Source organism: Punica granatum, chromosome 6 (genome assembly GCF_007655135.1).
Source record: "Punica granatum isolate Tunisia-2019 chromosome 6, ASM765513v2, whole genome shotgun sequence".
NCBI lineage: Eukaryota > Viridiplantae > Streptophyta > Magnoliopsida > Myrtales > Lythraceae > Punica > Punica granatum.
In genome coordinates, this window is record NC_045132.1 from 7377944 (window position 1) to 7402504 (window position 24561).

The 24561-nt window shown below is 40.3% G+C and overlaps 2 protein-coding genes across 2 annotated transcripts; one reads left to right on the top strand and one right to left on the bottom strand.

Moving 5' to 3' along the window:
- Positions 1-6048: 6048 nt before the first annotated feature.
- LOC116209938 lies at positions 6049-10285 on the bottom strand. Its single transcript, XM_031543702.1, has 2 exons — positions 9974-10285; positions 6049-7943 (listed from the first exon to the last, which is right to left on the bottom strand). Exon 2 carries the CDS (start codon positions 6782-6784, stop codon positions 6173-6175), a length of 612 nt encoding a protein of 203 aa, XP_031399562.1. The 5' UTR covers positions 6785-7943; positions 9974-10285; the 3' UTR covers positions 6049-6172.
- A 10878-nt stretch (positions 10286-21163) lies between these two features.
- Positions 21164-22330, top strand: LOC116209943. Its single transcript, XM_031543708.1, has 4 exons — positions 21164-21467; positions 21560-21733; positions 21821-21944; positions 22043-22330. Exons 1-3 carry the CDS (start codon positions 21465-21467, stop codon positions 21911-21913), a joined length of 270 nt encoding a protein of 89 aa, XP_031399568.1. The 5' UTR covers positions 21164-21464; the 3' UTR covers positions 21914-21944; positions 22043-22330.
- The last annotated feature ends 2231 nt before the right edge of the window (positions 22331-24561 follow it).

Below are 24561 nucleotides of genomic sequence, written 5' to 3' on the forward strand. Positions count from 1 at the left end.
TACCTTTAATTCAAAATGCCATAGGAAACAAAGGCCCCCGCTGTATTGGTGGAGTCAATCAGGAAGATGCCGTCTAAGTTGCAACGTTTTGCTATTTTACTACATTAACTGGCATTGCATTTAGTCTCTAATAAAAAAATTATGCTAGGACGGTGCTTCCGAGCGAGGAGACGGAGGGCTCAAACTGTCGATTCTCCTCTTATACCCCGACAGTTCCATGCAAGTAGACTCATGGCTTCTTTGGGGGCTTGATAAGGCTCGCCTCCTCGGCCATTTGGAATTCTTCGGGGGTTGATTCTTGCTCCACTTCTGTCACCACACGGTCAAGCTTAGGCATTGGGCTGAACTGGAATTCCATGGAACTGATTGCAGGTTCCCACAGTTGACTACTGTATGCGTTCCAGTCTTCCTGCATTACTTCGCCAATGGTCCGTGCCATTTTGTTGAGGATTTTGGCATAAGGGGCTGAGAGGTGTAAGAATTCATCCATGGAGATATCAGTTTTCCTTTTCCTCTGCCGGATATTGATCATGGAATTTTCTTCGATGGATATGCTCTTTCCAGTATTGATTTTATTTGCTGAAGGGCGCAATTTTCCAGGGCTTGGATATGGGGTTAGGCCTCCATTCAGATTTGGGTTTCGGCCTTCTATTGGACTGGGCCTCATAGGGCTTCTGGCGGGGATGGGCCTCGGATGGAATTGGGCCTCTACTTGGAATTGCTCTTTCAATATAACCCGAGTATAAGGTGTCGGTGAAGATCTCCGCTCCACTAGACGACCTGGTGAGGTGGGGAGTTTCCAGGTGGGACCGGTGCAGGAAGTCATCTTCATTACTTCCTATCAGCCTTTCAATGGTCGGAATGAGGTGACCTTTTGCAGGGTCCGTCGCCTAGCGTCTGTGCTGTCCACTTTGTTTGTCAGAGAGGGTAAGCTGTCGAGGTGGGTGAGGGTGATCTGATACTGTTTGTTCTTGGATTTTGCGCTTCTGCAATGGGGTGGGAGGGCTGGGTCGACTTCCAGTTGCTGCGGGATGTCAATGGGTGTTGGTAGTGAGCGAAATTGGGGAGATTGTTCAGGTGATTGAGGAAAGGATGGCCGATTCAGTGGGGACAATGAAGTAGTGAGTTGTGGTGGGGGAAGGTCGGATTGATGGTCAAATTGGAGCTAGGACCATAGAGATTGGGGGGTGGGGGGGCAGGGGCTTCGGAGGTGCAGTGAATTTGATCATGTCTGTGCGCACTCGAATTTCCATTTCGTCGGGGCACGCATGCGCGCGCCTAAATGCAACGCTGCTTGGGAGTGTCCACCTTCCCGGGGATGCGCGACAGACGCACGTGAGAAGGAGTCGCCACTACCTGTTTACGACCCGAAGGTCGAGGGCCGGTGAGTCGCCCGGGTCTAGGGGTATGGGATACACCTAGTATGTTAAGGCAATGGTCTGTACGGAACCGGAAATTCCGAATTCGGGGGTTCTATTACGTGAGGGCCAATATCCCACACACCCTTTCGGTACTCTAGCTTGCTAGGCTTGCCATTTTATTTATTTACCGCATGATTTAAGGTTGCACTCGACTCGCCCGTTTTGATACCGTAAATTCGAATAGACACTAGGACCGTTCACTCTCCGACCGGGATTATTACATGAATAAATATGCATCATAAAATCCTTACATTGTTCTCTCAAATAAAAGATAAATTACAATGACTGAATCCCGATCGATTCGCGTTCGGCCGCTATTTCACTCATGCTCACCGTATGGTTTTGGAAAAGATCGAAAATTAAATTAAATGCGCACTCGGTGTATGGGGGGATTGAACCCCGTGATCGACGGTTAGGGCGTTGGACCCAGTGTGAATCAAGTCCTAAAGGATCGGGCTCGATCCGCATAACAAACAAGTGCAAAAATGTAACGAGCTAGCTCAAATAAACAAACAATGAGGTTTCTTGTTATAGCCGAATTTACGTGAATTAACTGATTATTAACAGGGGTATATTGGCATACAAATCCTACCTTAAACAAACAAAAGGGATGATGGGTAGGGTATGTGGCATTCGGCATTATTTTAACGGACCCGACAGACATGATGTTTGTAGTCGAGTCTCGAATGTGTGGGTTGTTTTTAGATTATTCTGTATCGTGACAATACGGCTTTTACAGATTAAGAGTATTTTCACCTAAAACCCAAAAGATATAACCCTCTATTTGACTATTGCCCATGTTTGATTTAAGCCGAGTTTGAAATTAATCCGTTTTTCCATGTTTTAACCCGTTCTAAACACAAACCTACACTAGAGTGACGGCAGGGCAAGAACCAGTATTCATGCCATTGAATCGGTAAATATGTGTGTGCATAAAATCAAGATTACGTTGCACGTATCTCGGTGCTTTTGAAATTGTGAATTTTGAAAAGGGCATGATTAACAGTTCTTGAACTGTCGATGCGATTACAGATTATTAACCGGTTCGTGCAGTTTATTTAAAAGAGTCAAGTGATTTAATTTAGCCAGATTTTAACGTCCCGATTATCCCGTATGTAGAATTTTAGGTTAATTAGAAATTTGCCGAATACCTTAATCTACGGATTTCGAATCGTCAAGATAGCCATTAATTGACCGCCCGATAAACTCTAATTTCCGACATGGTCACATATAATTACAAAAATAAAATATTTGAATGGGGCACATGCATTGTCGGTGGGTGATCCAAGTAGGAAAGTGTCGGATATTTTTAGAAAATGTCCAGGGGACTGAATTGAACGATTTTAAAAGAGCAGGGACTTATTTGGAAATTTCAAAAAAAAAATGGGGGCTGATTTGAAAATTCTAAAAAAATTGGGGATTGATTTGAAAATTCTAAAAAATGGGGACTGTGTAAAAAATTACTGAAAATGTCCTAGGACTTATTTGAAATAAATTTGAAAATCTGGACTGATCTGAAAACAAAAAAAGGCCCCGGGACTAAACTGAAACAACTCGGAAAGTTCTTTGGTATGCTTGAAAAATTCTGAGGATTCCAGGACTGATTGGAAAATAGTAAAATGACTGGGACTTGATTGAAAAGAATTTTTGAAATTCGGGGCAGATCTGAAAAGGGTGAAAAATGGTCCCGGGACTAAACTGAAACAATTTGAAAAGTTCTTTGGGATTCTTGAAAAAATTCGGGAAAATTCGAGGACTGATTGGAAAATAGTAAAATGACCGGGACTTGATTGAAAATAATTTTGAAATTCGGGGTAGATCTGAAAAAAAATAAATAAATAAAATGCATCATCTGGACTGAAATGTGACGAAATTGAAAGTTCGTAAAATCGAGTTCGGGACAAATCCGATCACCCACGCGACCCAAGAACACTCATTTCACATTATATCCATCAAGCAAGCATTAATATTCAGGAAAGGAGCCCTAATCATGCCACTAAGTCGAGATAATATACCTAATCCCGGTTCAAACCGGAAATATGGCGGTCGAACCGGCAGGAGGCGGTCTGCACAGTTCATGTTGGGAATTGGTGTATGCCCTAGAGGCAATCTATAATCAGTTCTGTAATATGATATCTATTTCATTATATTACGAGGCATATTTGTTATTGTGTAGATTGCGCTAAATATGATTTTACACAATAATGTCCTTGGAATAGTATGTTCAATAGGCATCAAGTGTGACTTGATTGTGAGATCCTATAATTACCGAACATTATTCCTAAATGTCCGTAGTCAAAGTATTATCGTTAATTAGGACAACGATAATACGGTTAGACTAGTGTGGGTGTTGATTGATGACCAAGTCTCACAGGTCATGGATATGGAGATATCAAATCACACCACATGTATACATTAAGAGTAATGTGTATTGGACTGATCCGCCATGAGATTGCTACATGGGTTGTTACGTGACTGTCATTAGCATATCTCAAAGTGACTATAGTGTAATGGTCCTTTGACTTGAGGTCACCATGGATTCCTACATGTAATGTCGTATATTTTGATACTGTCAAACGCCACCGTAACAGGCTGGTTATAAAGATAGTTATTGGGTATGCCACAAAGCATGGAAAAGAATGTGAGTGACCAAGATAGGATTTGTCCCTCCTACGAAACGGGAGTGATATCTCATGGCCACTTGGTGGTTAAGTCTAAAAGTGTATGCATACCCAAATGAGTCGATATAACGATATCGAGCTCATTTGTTCTGATAGACTTACCCGGTAAACCAAGAAAGAGAGATATTGAGCCATACAAGGATGTCATCGACCATGCCTTGGGCTCAATAGAGATATAGAGGACAATGGATTATATTACACAGTAATATAGGTCACAAGGTTCGTCGAGAAATTGACTTTCCGATTACTTGAGTAACAGTGATGCATTGCTAGATGCCGCTCACTGTTTATAATATTGAAATAGAGATTTCGATATTATTATCAACGTAATTGGGAACCTACAGGGTCACACACTACGACTAAATTGACGAGATATTTTGAAATAATAAAAACGTCTAATTGAGATTAGATGATTTATGGTGCGACCGATTAATCGGATATTTAATGAGATTAAATTTGTCGATTAATTAGACTCGATTTATTAGATTAAATGGACCAAAATTGATGCACGATTAATACGGTGACACATGGCTTTTATGTTAATAGACATGTGTATGGACACATGTCATGTGAGGAGCAATTTAATGCTAATCCCACATCGGTGGGAACTTCAATTTTGTTCCCCCCATATTGCTTATATAAAGGGGATAGTGTGCATGTACTGATATATATAATGTGTGTGTGAATGTATGCATGTATGTGTGTATATGCATATACTTTTATATATATAAAAGCACACACATATAATTATATGTGCAGAGACATATATGTGTGCGTGCATATATGTGTATGCATATAAAGTATAAATAATTTGAATTGAATTGTTCAATTCAAATTAGGTCCATTAGTCTAAAAATTTCGGGTGTTGCATCGGTATTTCTTTCGAGTATTGGTCGTTAGCACCGCCGATCTCGAAAACTCGTCGACAAAGTCGGTGTGGATACCAGTAGAGGCGTCACGCGTGGGACGCTCGGTCGACAACTTTAAATATTCCAAGTACGCTTTTATTTACTCTTATTCTTCTAGTAGGTCTTGGAATTAGTTTCACGGGTAGGAAATTTTGAATTTTTGTTCCTTTTCGCTTCCGTTGACCCCGTGGAACTAGCAGTTCAGACCGACTGGGAGGGCATTGGGCCGGTAAGCTGGGCCGGGCGCCGGAGAGCTGGGCCGAACTCGCGGGGACTGGGCAGCGGAAGGGAGCGTTGGGCCACAAAAGAGCACGGCTGGGCCGGACTGGGCCGTGCGTCTGGATCTGCCTGTTCCGGGCCAATTTCCGGGTTGAGACCGAACGGGTCAGGCGACAAACTGGGTCGGATCGTCTCGGATGGACTGAACTGGGCCTAACGGGCTGGACCTACACAAACCGAAGGAAAATGGGCCGAGCCCGTGAGAGAGGAGATGAACGGAGAAGATGACGATGGGCGAAGGGGAGGATTCCGGCCGCTGCGGACGGCGGTTCCCGCTTCGGGGTGTCGCAGCGACGGCGCGAGAGGACGCGAGAGACGGCAGCAAGCACTACCTGGGCTACGCCGTGCTCGGGATGGGCGTCCCGAGAGTCGACATGGTCGGAATCGAGGAGAAAAGTCGCGTTTTCCGGCGAGGGTTTCCGAGATCTCCGATCCCAAAATTCCTCCAAACGAGAGCCCCCCCTCGTTTTTTCTTCCTGGGTCCTGTTTGTAGCTTCCCCAATCGTATTTTTGTTGCCATTCCATTCCCTTTCCGTTCGGATTTTGGCCGATTCGGCGGAAATCGCAAAAATCGCGATTTTGGGGAATCCTGGGCCAGCGGGGTCGCGGGCAGCCGGCGAGCGTTGCCCAGCCTTGCCCGGCCTGCCCGAATCTTTCTTTTTTTTTTTTTTAAATAATAGGCCGGTGGGGTCACGGGCAGCCGATCAACGCTGCCCGGCCCCTGCCTGGGACTTGAAATTTTTTTTTTAAAGAAAAGGTGATAAATTAGGAAATGACAATTTTGCCCCCCTCGGAGCCGAAGGACCGAAATTAGGTGCTGACAATGTCCTAAGATTCCACAATCATAGCATAAGGTTTTTAGGAATTCGTACTTGAAGAAGACTCAAGTTGCAGGTCCTGATTTCCTATTGATGAAGCTTCCAGGACATATGGGTTTTGTGACTGGGACTCTCACCAGGGCTTTCGGGGTAATGTACCACTTAGGTAGGGATGGAGAGTCTTTCCAGCCAATTTCAACTACCCTGTCTGCTCGCATTGCAAGATTGGTGATGTTGCCTGCGGAGAGAAGTTCCGGCGGAATTCCTATGATTTGAATCCAGAAAGAAACGCTGTCAAATTTGACTTCTTCCAGTGAAAGGCCTCTATCCCAGCGAGAGATCATCAGATGAGCACCTTGTGCTGACCAGGCACGCTCTCGCTCAACAGATTTTATATCCCTTTTATCCTTGAAAAGGCAGATTAAGAGATCTTCTGCATATTTTTTCGGAGCAATAATAACCCCTTTTTTTGTGTTCCAGGCTTGCAGAAGACGGGGAATGATGGCCTTTGGAGGTGGAGGCTTGAAGCCGAAAGGCTTGATGAGGAGAGTCAGAGGGATAGTGTCTTGCAGTACTTCTTCATTTATTGGAAGTTCCAGGACAGCTTGATTGTGACTCCAAGTCATGCTTGTGTTGAACATTTCAGTAAGAGAGCTGTCGAGATCTGTGGGATCCATTGGAGATGGTAGGATGGCTTGTGTTTGCAGGTAGGATTTTGGGGAGGGGGCAGGTTGGTGCTGTAAGTGGTTTCGGAGCGATTTTGGTGGGGTTTCTTCTGAGATGGAGAGGAAAATGAATATCGATAGTAAATGTAGGTAAGGAATGTTAGGGAATGGAATGAATGTGATGCAGTTGAGACTGTCATTTTCAGTTGGAAGTCGGTGATGAAAATGGTTGATGCAGTTGGTAGCAGTAATTGCTAAGTTGATTGAGAGTTGTTTTCGTGGGGAAATGGTTGAGCTGAAAGCATAGGAGATTGATGACGGGCGAGGTAGTTGGAAGTATTTAGTGTAGTGGCCATTTGGAGATCTTGTTTAGTTGGGAGTTGTTGATGATTCTTTGATCAGGCGGTCTTGCTAGAATGAGGAATGTAGCAGAGAAGGGGAAGAGGAAGGTGGAGAAGAAGAACAAGCTTCCAACAAAGGGAAGGTTTAGAGAGAGAAGCTCTCAACTAGGGGAGAGAAGTTACGTGGAATTAGCTTTAATTAGCTTGTATATGTGGTGATTAAGTTCTATTGGGTCTAATTAGGCTTAAAATCATGTGTAATCGGCTTAATCGCGAACTTGGCTATGAGTAATTAGGCTTGAATTAGTTTAATTAGGTGAAATTAGCATAAAATTGGGCTTTGTAATATTCTATAATTTTCTATAAGTTAAGCTTAAGGGAGCTAATTTGATGATTTGTTGTTCGATTAGGCCTCATTAGGTGCGTTTGACTTCCTATTATTAGAGATCTTGCTTGATTAGGTCTAATTAGTCTTAATTATGTCACGACCCGAAATTTCAGCAGAATTTCCCCTATATTTTCTCGATATCCATTATCACATGAATTATTCACATAAAAATCTGTTTTCCATAACTCCCAAAAACATATAACCAATCCAGCAAGCTCTCTCTCTCTCTCTCTCTCTCTCTCTCACACACACACACACATATATATATATATATTATAAGAGAGTCATATCACTAAACCAACTAAATAAAAATTTTAGATCGTAATATATTCAAATACATTCTATACAAAAAGAATACATATTAAATAACTAAAGTCCCCACATAGTCCTCCAAGCTGATCCCTGATATCTAAAAAGTTCTCATGTGCAGCTAGAAGCTTATCTGGAAAAATATATGCAGAATGTGAACTACATCTCAGTGAGCACAAAATTTTAGAGTGAAATGAACTATTATTAACTAAAATATATTTCTAAATGAACAAAGATAATATATTTTTAAACAACAAACATTCATATATATAATACTAGCATACCCAAGTTCGTCATTTAATTCACCAACACAGCATATTATATCATATATATAAATAATTATTAAATCCATTCGTAAACAATCAATTATCAATATAACTATATAATAATATTAGAATTAACCATTAACTCAGCGCCACCTAACACTCATACACGGACCAAATCAAGCCTTAGCAAACAACACAACTTTCACAGAACAATTTCAGATAATCTCAACAATCATCACATTTACAGCAATCAAACTAGACAAATAAATATAGCCATAGGGTTCCATTTCCTCGCAACAGAGTTGTAACGGTACTATGACCCCGTATATCTCACTCGTATCATTCTTAACTCTCAATATCCATATCTTATGAGCAATGGCCGCCTATTAACCTCTGACAGTAAGAGTTGACTTCAATTTATATTCCGTCGGGTCTGGCAACCGTTCGGGCTCCTTTTTTTATTTCGTCAAGTCTAGCGGCCGTTCGAGCCCTTTCTTCTATTCGGCCGAATCTAGCGATCCCATTGCTATAATCAAACATTATCAATATACACAAGCATATACCCAATCACATTATAATGTTATCACATTATCATCACATATCTCATACACAATCACACCGCATATCTCAAGTCAAAATGAAACATAGAAGGGCAATACCTCTTAAATCATTTCATACGACACAGGAAGATTGATTTATTAATCTAACTATCACAATATTATTCTTAACTAATTCATATAACTATAATACATCATTTCACAAGGGAATAGAGTACATATAGACAACCCCAAAAAAGGTAGCTTGCTGGGTCGAGCCTTCAGAGTGCAAGAATTCAATCTCCTCGATCCATATTATTTACAAGCATTAGATTAAATAATAAAAATATAGCACCATCACGAAGACTTTCAATACCTCCCACACTCTTCTTTAGAGCTTATATTTCCAATAAGTCTCGATTTATATGTATGTATATATCATATTCATTATGTCCATTTCTCATCTATGTCAAAAACTACTTACATATCTAGTTAATACAAATTAAACAACAATCATTATTCTTCAGCTAGCTCCCAACTTCCCCAGATTTCGACATCAACTGTCATTCTAAAACTCAATTTTTGATCCATTTCATCTAATTCCCCAAATTCATTAATTCATTTAGATCATAACTCAAGCAAATGAAATGTGTTCTTAATTACTTCACAAACCCAACTCCCATTTAAATTAATAAACTAACTATAGAACACTGAAGCAGCAGCTAGCAGCAAATGAAAAATCGAATGCCTAGAAGTTCCTAAGACCCCGAATAAGCTATAAATCCAACTTATTAACTAACTACTTGAACATATTTTCACTTCATAGCCTACAAAAACAGTTAATGTTAAGTAAAATGGAGATCTAACCAAATGAAAGAAAATAATAATTCAGCTATATATGTACCCAAACTCTATGAATATCCAACCGAAAATGCAATACTCTTCCTTGTGAGATGACTTCTATCTCGGTAGTTCTCTCTCCCTAGTTGTTCTCCATCTCAATAAGACTAAAAAAATTACTTCCATGAAAAAGTCCATTGCTTATCTATACTTATGCTTCTATAAGAATATAAATGATAAGAATGAAACTTCCCCTACCTTTCACTAATCTGTTTACAGTACTTTATCTCAAACAAATCTAAGGATAATGCTTCTTGCAATAACCAACCAAATCAATATCTAGTTCACAAATTTCAGCAGCATCAATGTGGCCTAACTTAGTTCACTAAACGTTCAAATGTACTAGTCTAAGTTATTCCATCAATTTCTCTAATTTAGTCATCCAACTAACTTGTTTCTAAATCCATAGCAATTACACAATCAAATAAATAAAGCTCAATCGAGAAGAATTGGCAACATACCTAAGCTATCTCGTAACCTCATTCGATGCAGCGAAGCTTTTCCCCATTCGATGCCTCTGTCATCCGCGAGCTCCTCGACATCATAACGAATCCAAACTAGCAAGAATAAGCAAGAGGAACACCAAATCGTCAATGACGAGGAGCTAGAGAATCAATTAGAAGCTCATGAGATAGAAAAGAGAAGCACGGATGAGCTTGACGAAGCTCGAGAAGGTCGTCAATGGCGGGCTCTCATTCTCGTCTGTCTATTATTCTCTCTCTCTCTCTCTCACCCTTTGTTTCTTTCGTTTCCCCCCCAGCCCCAAACATAACAAGAAAAAGGAAAAGAAGAAAGTCAATGGCGGTGGAAGATCAGGGAAGAAATTAGGGCCACGTGGAGCCCATGCCTCCATCCCTTTTTTTTTTCCAGCAACATAAAAGTCCAATATATATAATATATTTCTATATATATGAGTATATGTGTATGTATGCATATTGAAAAATATGCCGGGTCTCACAAATTAGCGCTAAATTGACTTCTTAAACATGCTGAACAATTTTCGCTGAATTGATCCGAGTCCTAATTGATTGAATTAAGGGTCGATTTGGCCAAACTAGGTGTTAATTATGTTGATTATTCATTATTCTTGTGTAATAAGGCCTAATTGTGGCCAATTCCTCTAATTTGTGCTTCAATTGATGTATGGAGCTCATGAATGTATGAATGATGTATAGGGCCGAGTGGATTACGATCCAATTGAGTCTGATTTCGCTTAATTAGAGTCTAATTAGGAGTAATTAGATTAATTTATGTGAAATTGACTTAATTAGGGTTTCGGCCTTAGGAATCAGAGTCTAATCGAGTCTAATTGGATGTATTTAGGCTTGATTAATACGGATAATCACTCTTGTGAGTGTCAGCCGAACTTGCATGTGTCTAATTGAGTCAAAATCAATCAAATCGTGAAATTGACATGTAAACTTGTAATAATCATTTATATTTGACTTATTACATGGGTCTAAAGGTAATTAGATACGATTAGTGTGTCTTAGGACCTATGAAGATCTTAGTGACCTTGAGGGCGGGTCATTAGGACTTGAGAATTTCTTAAACCGGATTAAAGTCAACCACTCGACTTAATTGGAATAATAATTCGATCTTTTGAGGTAAATCGGTTGAAAATGGATAATCACGTATATTGACACATATCACGGGATTAAAGGTAATTACCCGTTAATTGAGTCCTAGGATCCAAATTAAAGGTCAAATCAGCCTTGAGGGATTATGATTATTTTCGTAGAATTTCGAGAACAATTGACTAATTCATGTAAATATGGCCATGTAAATAAAATCGGATAAAATCATAAAGCCGTGAATAAAATATGTAAATGTAGGGGATTAACTTAGAATTTTTCTAAGTTAGGGGCCCTAGGCCCATTTTCCTTTCTTTGGGCCTTAAGTCCATTTGTAGATCCACTCGGGCCACTTCATGGAAGTTAGCATGAATGTATGACCCAGGTATACCTAAAGGTATGGCCCATTTTGCTTTTCTTGGCCCGAATGTATGGCCCATATTTAGAGTCGAACTGTATAAATATATATAAGCATATGTATTGTGCGAAGTCTATAAATTAACTCTTTATTCCTTTTGTATATCTGAACAAAGACCTCGACCATAGGTTTAATCAGCTCGGCTTTAACGAATAAAAAGTGTTATAGTTATTACGAGCCCATGAAGGTACCGAAAGGACGAGTTATTGACTTGCGGGCCTCTAATCGTGTAAGTCGTAACAAACCCCGAACTCATTTCTCTGGTTAAAAAGACCGAGTCAAATATAAATCTTTAGACGATTAATCTCCTGACCCCGTAGGTGTCTTTAAGTGGCTCACTAGTCGAATAAAACGGTGTAGTGGGGACTCCAATTTCAATTGGGTCCCAGGCCATGTGACTAACAGCACATCTCGAAGTCGGTGGCGGAGGCCTACAAACCACTCCGGGCGACAACCTCGACATCTGAAAGAGAGTGACTTTTGTTACCAAACCAACCAAGGCGCAAATGCACACTTTTTGTCTTCCCTGAAGCGCACAAAAGACAGGGTTCATCGTGAAAATTGAGAAGTACCATAAGCCACGAATGCGATTCACCATGAATGGATCTGCAAAAGCTGTATCCTTGGAGATCTTCGCCTACTGGATTCAGTATGCAGTACTTACTACAGAAAGGGATTGGAATTTTGATGCTCTCTCCATGGTCCTATCAGAGAACATCATAGGTATCAATTAAAGGATTGCATGCCTTTAAGCATGTCCTCTTCCTCGGACATGGTAGCATGAGGACATTCATCGGATGGTAGATTTCAGACGGTCAGCTTTTAACTTGCTACCTCCAAGGGGTGATACCATCTCCAAACCACTCTGGGACAATCCCGTGCATTTACACTTTCTGTGGTCAGCAGCTAACTCTCTTGCCACGGCCCACTCCCTTGTGCTTCAAGGGATGAAACATCGATTCGGCATGCATAGCCTCTGCTAGAGTGAACCAGAGACTGTCATGCACCCGCTTCGTGACTGCCATGGTGCTCACTGCTTTTGGCAAAGTCTCCTTATCCGTACTAGTATCACTAATTTCTTCGCCTCCGGCTTGTAATCTAACTGGTTCGAAACCAACACGTCCTCTGCTGAGTTATCGAACCTGCAGCTACCATGGGGAGTAATCTTTCTCCCTTGGTCTGTGGGTTATTTTTTTTAAATAAAAATTAAAATAAAATTATAGAGCTGATTTCTTTATAATCGTAAAATGAAAAACAAAATGTAAAATAATTGTAAAATAAGCAAAAAAAATGAATATTGTAAATAAATATTTTTTTGAAATAAAGTATTAAGTTTAGAATAAATATTATTTATTGTAAATAAAAATCGTAAAGTTCAGAAAAAATAAAATAAAATAACGTTGAGACTTTTTCTTAAAAAAAAAAAATCGCAGCACTGTATTGACAAGTGTAAGTTAATGCAATTTTCACTAACTGTTTGTTCGGAACAAATATTCAATTTGATTATATTTGAATGTGCGACTATGCCAATCATTTCACGTGGGAAGGTTTGACTCATAATCAACCATGTTTATATATTGATATGTTGAACGGAGTGATTATGATTACTCATACATTTGGTAAACCGAAAGGACACATCTGACCCGAGTTTGCTTCCTTACACAAGCACAGTTTCCTCCCTTGCACTGAAGCCATTGACAAAGACTCCATGATTCACGCTCTTTGGCAACTTCGCAAATAGTGTAATACTTTCATGGATGACCTGTTTGCCTGGAGAGGTGCATGAGGGTACATGATTTTCCTGACGACTTTGCTGTGAAAGAAAACAAACATTTTTTTCTCCTAAAAGCTTAATCTTTGTATGACGATACGAAAACATTGTTATGTCTCAGATGGTTTAACACTCTCCTCGTGTCCAAACCAGGCTAGAGTCACGCAAACAGAACTGAGAAGCGTCTGAGGGTCCTCGCCCTGGAGGCGTCGGTGAGTGCGAGGTTTATTCTGTGGTTGATGAAGAAGTGAAGATGGGCCTTCCAAGGGGATGGGGAGAGAGCGGCGGAGGGAGAAAGTGTGAGCCAAGGAGGAGAATCTGGGAAGATAGTGGCAGGTGATCGCTTTGGCCGAGCTGAGCTAAAGCTGAAAGCTTCTGTTTTTAGTTGACTTACCTTCCCGGATTTATTTTCCATCGTTGGTCATCACCACCGACACCGGCGACGTCGATCCATTTAGGGGGTAGGGCTGTGGCCGGCGGTCACCACCTGGTGTGCCTTGAGGCCGCCAAGGACATTACCCCGTGTGGTGGCGGCTGGTGGGGATACCCCCACTTTGCCTTTGCTTGATCGTTGTGCGTGTTTGTTTATTTATTTTTCTTAAATTTGGTTTATTATTATTAAAAGAATGAGGTTGATTAGCTACAGCAGGTCACCCATAAAAATGACAAAAACGAGTTACGATGTCAACTTAAAAGGACCTATCTTAATATTATATAATATAATGCCGCATGCTAGACAACAACACAGAACATGTGGAATTTTGCATTTATGCAGCCCTTTCAAACAAAATAGAAAAGAAAAAAAGAAAAGAAAAATTTTGCATTTATTAGCCAACTAATGAGAAAGGAGAAAGATCCCATTCAAGTGAAAAGTTCATCTTCATCTTCATCTTCATTGCCGAGCAAAAAAGAAAAAGGAGATCTCATCTTCTCCTCTTCCAGATCACCATTCCCCTCTGATCCATATGGCCTCCACCACTCAAGTCATCTTCGACATGGACGGTCTCCTGCTCGGTAGATATTCCTTTCATTCAACACAATTTATTCATTTACAATTTTATATATAATATATGTGTGTGCATGTTTTATGGGAGATAGCTTTCAGACCTGCCATTGCAAAGCATTATTTTATTATTTCTATTTTCTTTCTTGCCCCACTTGTCGTAATTTTCGGGCGACAGCTTCTTTGTATATTTTATTTTATATTTATGTAAGTATGCATACATATATGTATGTATGTAGCTTCCGGATCTGTATGTGGATGGGAAACATTTTGTTTGGTTGCTCTGAATTTGATTACTGAGGGTTTGTTAGTGATCTTTAGTTTGTCAGTCTGTATGTTTAGTGATGACATTGTTATGTTACGTTAATAAAGATGGTGAATGATAATTACAACTAATACATGAAAATAAATTACGTAAGTTTATGGTTGACCAATATAATAATTATAGGTTGACTAAAAAAAAAAGATATATACATACACACATATATATAATATGTACGACAGATATTATACTATACTATTATTAATAACAAAATGGGACTCATTTGAGGGGACCTCAAGCAAAAGCTTGAGCAGCCGACCCCTGACTGTAATGAGTAGGTAAAGGCATTGCATGTTCTTGTTCCGGTGGTGCCATTATTTACTTGAGACCTAGTTAGTCTTGGGAGGAGTTCTGGTTTAATTGCCCTCTTTAGCTTTTCCAAGATGAAAGTCCTATTCGCGATACAATCGAAATGAATCCTTGGTCGGAAGGTTCATGTTTTGTGATAGGCTCTCTTGTCTCCTTCAGATACCGAGAAGTTCTATACGGAAGTCTAGGAAATTATACTCGCGCGTACAACAAAACTTTTGATTGGTGTCTCAAGGCAAAGATGATGGGCAAGAAAGCAATAGAAGCTGCCCGGGTGTTTGTTGAAGAGACTGAAATCGCTCTCTGTGTCTGCTGAGGATTTTCTCATACAAAGAGAGGATTTATTGCAGACCATATTCCCCGGAAGCTGAGTGTCGTGGTAGTCTAGTCTCCCACGGCCCCTTGGTTCGACAAATTACTCGTTCATTAAGCGTCTTTTCAAGTATTTTGCAGAAGTTGATATGTGTTCCTTCGTCCTAATGAAATGCAACATGTTAACAACTGCAGGGGCAAGTTGTTTGATCAGACATCTTCATGCGAAAGGCATACCAATCTGTGTGGCTACCGGGTATGATTTTCTAGTCTGTCTATTATTAGCATTATTAGGACTACAGAGGGGACCTGAAGTATATATGCAACTTTACACAGTTAACTTACTCTACGCTATTCCTTCTGTGCTGCAGCTCCCACGAGGTATTACAAGCTAAAAACACAGAGGCATCGAGAGTTTTTCTCGTTGATGCATCATGTTGTGCTTGGCGATGATCCTGAAGTCAAAAAGGGCAAGCCTTCTGCAAGAGATATGTCGGGTGAGGGCTTGCCCAGTTTGACATTGGGATCATCGCCAAGCACAACGTGTTGCATCAACGAGAAAAATTCCCGATGCCTCTGTGTTTTCAGCTTGTAATGCCTCCGGTGGGAGCTGCAGCGCAGATGGAACAACGTAGAGAGTAAGTGAACTGTGTAAAGTCACATATATACTTCTAGCCCTCTCGTAGTCCTAATGCTAATAATAGACAGACTAAAAAATCATACCCAGCAGCCACGCAACTTGGTACACCTTTCGCACACAAGGTAATCGCGTACACATAGCATTTGCAGTTATCAAACAGATAATTAGCTAGGGATTTGCAGGTCAGGTACCTTGTATTTTTCGTGATATCCAGACCCTACCTTGTATTGTAGAGGATAAGTTCCAAACTTTTGGAACCAAACCCTACTCTATTCGGATATGGAACCAGATCCTACTCGAAACTTATATTATACACATAGTTTCTGAGTACCCTATAGGAACTTGTATAAGCAGGTCGACAACAACATACAACCCAAGATAAAACAGATTTAGGTGAAAAACTTCATTATTGTCAACTGGTTTGGGGGGAGGGCTCAGAATTACACAGATTATACATATTCAAACCTAAAATTATACAGATTTAGACCTCAACAGAGGCTCTTGAAGGGGTACAGCAGCAGCTCACAGTGGAGCAGCTCGTCCGTCAAGCAGCAGCAGCAGCCGGTCGTGCTTAAGCAAAGGAGTAGGTCACGAGGAGCAGCTGGAGCTAGAGCAGAGCAACTGAGGTCGCAGGCCTCGCGGCTGCCTACTAGAGTAGAGGAGCTAGTCTTGAGAGGCGACGAATTCATGGAGCTTAGAAGCGGAGGCCACGAGCAAAGGAGAAGGCCAAGAGCTTGTCTTGTTCAACGTCGAGCGGAGGAAGGCCGAAGGGGAACATAAGAGAAGAGATGTGGGATATTAAACATCCAAGGGGTTGGACCTATTTGCATTCTAAAAGTTCAAGCTGATAGGATGCGAGACTCAAACCCCTTATAAATCCAGAATTATCTTTGTATATTTCCAATGTGAGGTCTAAGGATCATTGACAACCACCCTCATGTGCAAGGTGGATTCATAGCCAGGATGAAACCGAACGAGAAGCGAAGTCAGCATGCTAGTAACCCTAATAGCGCGCCCTCATGTGCAGGGTGAATTCATAGCTGGGATGAAACCGGACGAGAAACAAAGTCTGCATGCTAGCAAGCGCAGTGACGCCCTTAATTGCGACCCATACGTTGCACGTGTGCCCTTAATTGAGGTGCCCTTATTGGCATGTGCCCTTATTAGCCTCACTCAAACATATAGGGCTTGGCATGGTGCGAACGCACAAATGCATGGAATTGTGGCTCTGATACCATATTAAACATCAAAGGGCCTACAATGGGTTAGATCTATTTACATCCTAAAAGCTCAAGCTGATGGGATGCGAGGTTCAACCCTCTTATAAACCCATAATTATCTTTGTATATTTTCAATATGAAATCTAAAGATCCCTGGCATGGGAGAAAGCGATTTAGGGTTTTTTTTTCGATGTGAACCCTAATATCTGAAAGCCCAATTACACCCCCGACTAATTCAGTTGAGCAGGATCGGCTTACTAAGGGGTGAAACTCTCATAGCGTAGATTTTCTGTATTCACAATTCATGTCTATTCGAGCCCGATATCCCACTCAAGTCACGCCCTCCCAATTGTAACCTAAAGGTTCGGGTCCAATTAGAATTAATAGGCGATTTAAGTCAAATATAAGTGATTAGTCTAATTCGTGTGGGTTCAATTTGCAATCAATACAAACACTCACACAATTACCATGATAGCACTCATAATCACACACATGGGCTTCTAATTTTTTAAAAAAATTGTAGGCCCTTGAACCCTTAGTCCATATTCACACAAAAATTCATCTTTAGCCCAGCTAAATCTAATTGAAGCCCAACCCATTAGAATTCCAATTCTTGTGGATTTATTCTTGTGCAAATCAAACAATTTTAAGTCCACTCTTTAATCAGTCAATATTCATGTGTGATGGATTCATTAAGCAAATCAACTCTGATTGCAAGACCAAGGTCAAGATTAATTTCGATTCTAACATGCGTAGGGCGGCCACTCAAGGGAAAGCAAAATCACATCGTCAAGACCTAAATATGATACTAAGATTCGGGCTTTATACCGACCAAGATTGTAGGATAGTGAACCTGAGAACGTCGCGCCAAAATACGACGCCCTTCTTGTCAATTGGCCCTTGCCCCACGGACATTCTCCATGTCAATTGGGGAAGTGCATCTATCGATCACGTCGGTCCACAATCTTCTCGCGCATTCTCTGGCCTTCTCTTCTCGTTCAGGACGACATGCAAGACAAGTAAAGAGAGGCAAGGAGAACCAAAAAACAATATGCAAGCACTTACTTATCGAAACCGGATCGATAGGACCTATTCAACCTCCAGTATTCGATAATCTTGTCACACCATCGATATTGAATGTACAGAAGAGCAGCCTATTAAGACCTAAGTGCCGGAAGACCCTCATTACACCTCACAGATAATCAAATGAGCCTCCAAGGCTCTCAAATCACCTCTGTCTAGAATTAAAACAAGCCTTAAATTGACTTAAAACAGACCAAGATGACATGTAACACAACGAGGAAGCAGTTTTAAGGTAACTAGACCTGAGAGTGATCTGCCTTATGGCATAAGAGTGACCCGAAAAAGCAACCAAGACCACTAAATGAGGTTGACAAGCACAATGAAGCGTTCCATGTCAAGCACGAAACAAGAAGATTTGAGGTACCAAACTGCTAGAGGCATAAATTCTCTTCATGCTCAAAATTCAGAGAATCGAGTGAATACCATTCTCACATCACCACACAATTGAGCCATGAAATCAAATATGAGAGAAAAGTCATCTAGATCAAGCCGAACTATGACGAATCGAACAAACAATGATCGTATAATTCAGCCTACACAACACACATGTTTTTGAGCTGACAAAACTATGCTAAACATGGCCCAAATCCATCGAAGGTTCCCCACACAACTCAACCATTCCATTAAACACAACTTCTAATCACAAAATGTATACTAGACGCACTTGAATTCTTCGAATAATCACTGTATAGCTCAGCCCGCACAATAAACATGATCTCTCTTCAATGTCTTCATCGATATCGCGCAAAACATGTTCGAATCGCCCCCATTTGCGCCACTATACAGTTCAGTCTAAAGCTCAACAGAAACTTAAAGCAATCAAAATTGAATAGAATGTGTACGAACCGGTCATGGAATCAATGATCATTGCAACCACACATAAACAAGCCAATTTGAGACTTAAGAAGCTCACCGAGTCCTTTCTTGAGGGAATGGTTATACTGCTGACCAGAGAAGGATACAAGGGATGGAGAGCTCGTCATCAGGTGGAGGAGCCACTGCTGCTATTCATGAAGGGGCTCGGAGCTGCAAGAAGCAGCTTGGAAGGGCAGAGATGGAGGAACGCTTAGCTGCTGTTCAGGAGCGCAGGCTCGAGCCAGCTGCTGGTGGCTTGACCGAGAGGAGGAGAGGAAGGAGGAGCTGAGGTGGGGCTCAGGTCAGGAGCGCTGCTGAGGAAGGAGGGGAAGAGAACGGCTGCTCTGTTTTTACCGCTCAAAGGGGAGGGTGAAGAGAGGTTTTTTTTTTTTTTTTTTTTCCTTGCAAGGCAATCAGATTTTCAGACCTTTCTTCATGTATCTGGCGGCTTGGGTCTGGATGGGGAAGGTTTCCCCTTAAATATCACGATTCTATGGTGATTAGAATGGTAGAACACTTTGATCCAAAGGCTAGCAACATTTCCTGACTCCTAACTAGGGCCGGGGGTTTCCGCGAATTTAAGAAAATGTTTAGCGTTTAGTTTCAAAATAATATTTTAAAATCAGATTTTGATTATAAAAAAAAGTGATATAAATTGTTATGTATGAGGTCCACCCTTTGACTTTGTATTAGTTATTTTGTTTTGTTGTGGGTAGAATTAAGTTAAAGCGTGATTTTAAAATCACACTTTGAAACCAAACAACCCATAATACCCGAACCCAAGATAGCATTTTATATGAAAAGACACGTTCCATTAAAATTTCAGATCGTTTCGGTTTCGGGAAGCATGTCAAAAATTCATCCCTCGATACGGTTCGTTTCTAGACTAATTTAAAATAATTGACAATTTTGGACGAAATTCCCTTAATATCACCCTAATATTTTTTTTTAATAGACATGTAGTTGGAGGAGTCAAGAGTCCATAGAAGTTGGCCTTGCACATAAATACAACTCAAGCAATTTTAGAGGAATTATTTCCCCCGACGTCCTGAGCTTGTCTACTTTTCATCATTGCGCATAATTCACTTTTAATTTTGTTCTCCCAGCTTGTTTAGAATCTGGGGGTGGGATACCCACCAAATCAATTCTAACTCGATTGCGCTCGTCATGGCCTCTGGAATTGCTCCATTTGGATCCAAATCGAACCCGAGATGTAGGTTTATATTGTCAATTAAGCTATCTCGATTCCATTGTTTAAACATTCCGAATTCCAGGAATTTTATCTCCCAGCTCCGATCAACTCTCAGGGTGATTTTTGTGCCCGAACGTCAACGACTCGTCCATTTTTAAGGAAAAAATACTTTTGGCCAGAATTCCTTTTGTTGAGCCAACTAATTACATCGATTCCTGAAGTATAGAGAAGCAATATTTTTGGTCATTCTTTCTTGAATCGGGAATTCAAAAAGTCATATCTCAAGATCCGAGATGAGTTGGGGCGCCGCAAAATTCCAGAGTGGATCTTTAGGTGTGCTCTATATACCATAAAAATTTCAAGTCGATCTGAATCCCGATGAGTGAATTGCCCGATTAAGATAACAATGTTTGACCAACATTGACCAATGTTGACCTCAATTGATTCGGCTTCTCCAATTGATCTTTTGACTGTCCTTGACTGAACCATATCGGTTTCCGATTGTCAAAACAGCACGTGCTATGAGTCTTGCATTGGTCAATCGTGACAAATGGTTGAGTCTTCCAGTTATCAAGTTTGACTTTGACTTTAACCAAAGTTGACCATTGACCCTCCTTAGTAAGATAACAAAATGGCCCTACCCGACAGGTACCCGACCTGGCCCATCCTGTTTGGGCCGGATTTTACCTGACCGTTTTACAAACAGGGCAGGCATGGGCAAAAGAAAGGATGCCCGAGCGCGGGCCAGGTCGGGCATGGAGATGATGTTGGGCCTGGCCCGACCTGGCCTGTATATCTTTTTTATTTTTTAACTATATTAAGCTGGCAGGCATGATCTTTCCATTTCCCAATATCTTTTCATTAATTTTATTTCCTGTCATTATCAAAATCTCCCGAACCCCCACTCTCGAAAACAATCTCCCAAACCCACCCTAGCTCCCCCCCGGCACACGCAGCCGCTTGGAGCGCCTTCACTGACAGCTGCTCCGGCTCCGCCTCCGCTGACCGTTCCTCTCCTGCTCCGGGCCGTTCCAGTCCTGCTCAGCAGCTCAGCCTTCGCTGACCGCTGCTCCTGCTCAGCCTCCGCTGACCGTTCCTCTCCTGCTCCGGGCCGTTCCAATCCTGCACAGCCTTCGCCTCCGCTGACCGCTGCTCGAGTTGTGCGTAGCTCACCCTTCTCATTGTGGAGACAAATCTGCTGCTCCTTGCTCGAGCTGCTCCCGTCTCTCGTTGAGCCGCTGCTGGTTGCTCGAATGGTAATTCCTTGCCCGGGCTTTTGATGTGTCAAGTTCAAATGAATTGATGGAGAAGGGACCTGACCTATCTTCTCTCTCTCATTGTCAATAAGATGGACACGGAGAAGACCTCTCCTACTGCGTTGAACAAACCACAGATCACATCATGTCGAAAGAAGAAGGATGATGATGCAACCTTTCTGGAGGATCTGAAGGATCACATGGATGAATTTATCAATGCATCCATGGATGAGCACGAGAGTTGTTTCAAGAAGACTGTTCAGAAGGTCCCCTCCCCTTGTTCCTATTTCAAACTGATAATACTTTCACATTTGACAGTCTTCCTCCTGCTGATCCGGGACCTTTACTTGCAGATGTTTGGAATGTCCAAGGTGGTTGCTGAAAGGAGTACTGCTGCAGAGGAAGTCGAAATCTCTCTCCCGCTTAGAACAGTAGTATCGAAATAGAACAATTTCACATTTCGGTGGTTTTGTCAATGTAATATGATGTTCTTGTGAAAAACTGTAATAATGCCACATGGTTCTCTCCGACTTTTACGTGGCCTGGACCATAATCTATTGAGTGTTTTTGTTCAGACGGGATGGCCACGGACAGATTCCAAGCGAGCTTCCGACCAAGCCCTCTCTCGTCTCTAAGTAACAAGGCGAAGAAGAACGCTATTGAAGGTGGAGGATATTCGAACTTTGAATTGGAAGAACAAAGCCCTTGTTTCTCTGTGTCATCAGTTATTTTTGTTTAACTTTAAAGCGTTATCATGTTTACGTTAACTTCTAGTATGTTAATGCTTACTTTATAATCAACATGAACTATTTCTCTCTTGCTTAGGATTACAATTAATGGAATATCTAATTTAAATTTGTGAACTCTTTTCTTTATGTTATTATCAGTTTCTAATTTGTATTTGTGATATAACTTTTCTATTATTTGATCACCAACTTCATTAATTGGTATAGAAGTACCGAGAAAAAATTGGGATGTTGATTCAAGGATTTGCCAACAATGGCTAAGTTAATTTTAGTTGGAATAAGGGCTAATCAATGAAAAGCAAAAGAATATATCAGAATATTGCCTCGTGTGGCTGGCCAGACTAGGGATTTAGTTCATGATGGATTCCCACCAGAATGAGTATTTAGCTCCGAGAAAAATAGGTTTGTTAGTGTCAATCCCTGGGCCGGTCTGGACCTGGTTAGGGTTTGTAAGCATGGTTTGTGCTTTATCAAGTAAAATTGTGAGCTTAATTCAGATAGTTTGAATTTGATTCAGATGAATTTTGATGTGTAAATTCGGTTTGAAGAAAGTAAAAACCCCCGAAGTAATTAATTTGTACAAAATGAACTATGAAAGCCATTGATTCAGATTATTATTATTATTATTATTATTATTATTATTGTTGCTGCAAGTTCTTAAGTTATTGTGATAGGTCAATTTACGCTCCCTATATTGTCTTCCACGTTTTCTTTTAAATTATTACGAATTAGAGAAGGAAATAGTTAGTCTAACTTTTTTTTGAGTAATTTATTGTAACTTTTTCTTTTCAAATTCAGTTGCAATATTTGAACGTAACTAGTTCGCAAAAGAAACTACATCTTGCAAAAATTAATTAATTATTTAGCAGTTTTATTTAGTACCATTTTCGTCAATTGAGCTTTGTAACCGATAAAAAAAAAATCATTCGTTTGTTGCAATTCTATTGATCCTTCTTCGTTTGACATGATGAAATAGGATTAATAAAATAAAAAAAAAGAATGACTCTCAATTGCTAGACTTTCTTTTTAGTAAACTTTTTTTTTTTTGCTGATATAGTAGACTTGATTATAATTAAACTTTCCCCTCACATTTGGGGAAAGACCTCCTCCAACTAAACAAGATGGTATTATCTTATATATGACACGGAGATGTTAAATAATTTTTCTTGGCATTAACATCAAGAGAAAAAAATCAATAAAATTATTTCATCAATCATGCATTGATAGTCTTATAAAAAGTAGTTATGTTTAATTATATGAAGTAATTTTGTATTTCAATTAATTATTCAAATTCAGTTGCAATTATTTTAACGTAACTAGTTCGCAATAGATTCTACATTGTACAAAAATTAACAATTATTTATTTAGCAGTTTTATTTAGTACCATTTTTGTCAATTGTGCTTTGTAACCGAAAAATAAAAATAATAAAACAAGCTTTAATAAAACTACTAGAAAATGTTACATGACATTAATCGATATTATTATAGATATGAAGGTAATTATAATTTTCTGCAATATTATCACACTATATATATACATCATGTCTGGCCTTTCTTTTTTTTTTTGCCCTTTTTGTTTTGGTAAATCATCATGGCTTGTGGAAGTAATTTGGGCCATCCTTGCCACATCAGTAACTCCATTAAGCATTAACGGAAAATCTGACGCCAGACTATATCCGGAACAATATGCAAATCATGAGCCTTTTTAAAAGAAATATTGTAGTCACACATATTCTAGTTTAAGAATGAACAAATTAGAGGTTTGATTCTTATTAATAGGACCATATGCCATTTATTTAAATTTAAATTTTTTATATTAATAAATTCATGAGTATTCTTTGTAAAAAAAAAAAACCTTACTATATGTGCTACTTTCGTTGTAAAATTAGTTTTGAGGATTTTCATCTCAATTCATGAGGGTACTTCTATAGTATTCCAGAGGTGTTTTACTAGCGTCCTAATTGCCATTTGATTGCTCCTCTCCTCTCTCTCTTTTTCGGCAATCAGGCGGTATGAGAGGACATGACTTGACCGTGCGGATCGGATGATATTCCTAGAATTTTCTCGATTCATGAACACGTTTGGCCAGTCACCGTCGTCCAACTAATTCCAGCATCTAGAAAGCTAATCGAAGAGACAGAGAAAAGTGTAGTGCAGTACTCCCCAATATGGGCCCCCTCCAACCACCTTGGGAAACAAAAAAACACTACCTATCAAATGCAATGATGTTCCTCAGCTCAACGGCGTGCATTGCACCTAATGATTAGGGATGGCAATATTTCACACCACACGGATATGATACGAAATTAAACGGGTTTGGATTGGACATTTTTGATAATCGGTCTAAA

Bases quoted from the DNA above. Each gene is read 5' to 3' on its own strand.
- LOC116209938 (XM_031543702.1), bottom strand. From the start codon at position 6,784: ATGGATCCCACAGATCTCGACAGCTCTCTTACTGAAATGTTCAACACA.
- LOC116209943 (XM_031543708.1), top strand. The intron at 21,734-21,820 runs GTCCCCTCCCCT...CTTTACTTGCAG, and splicing joins TCAAGAAGACTGTTCAGAAG to ATGTTTGGAATGTCCAAGGT.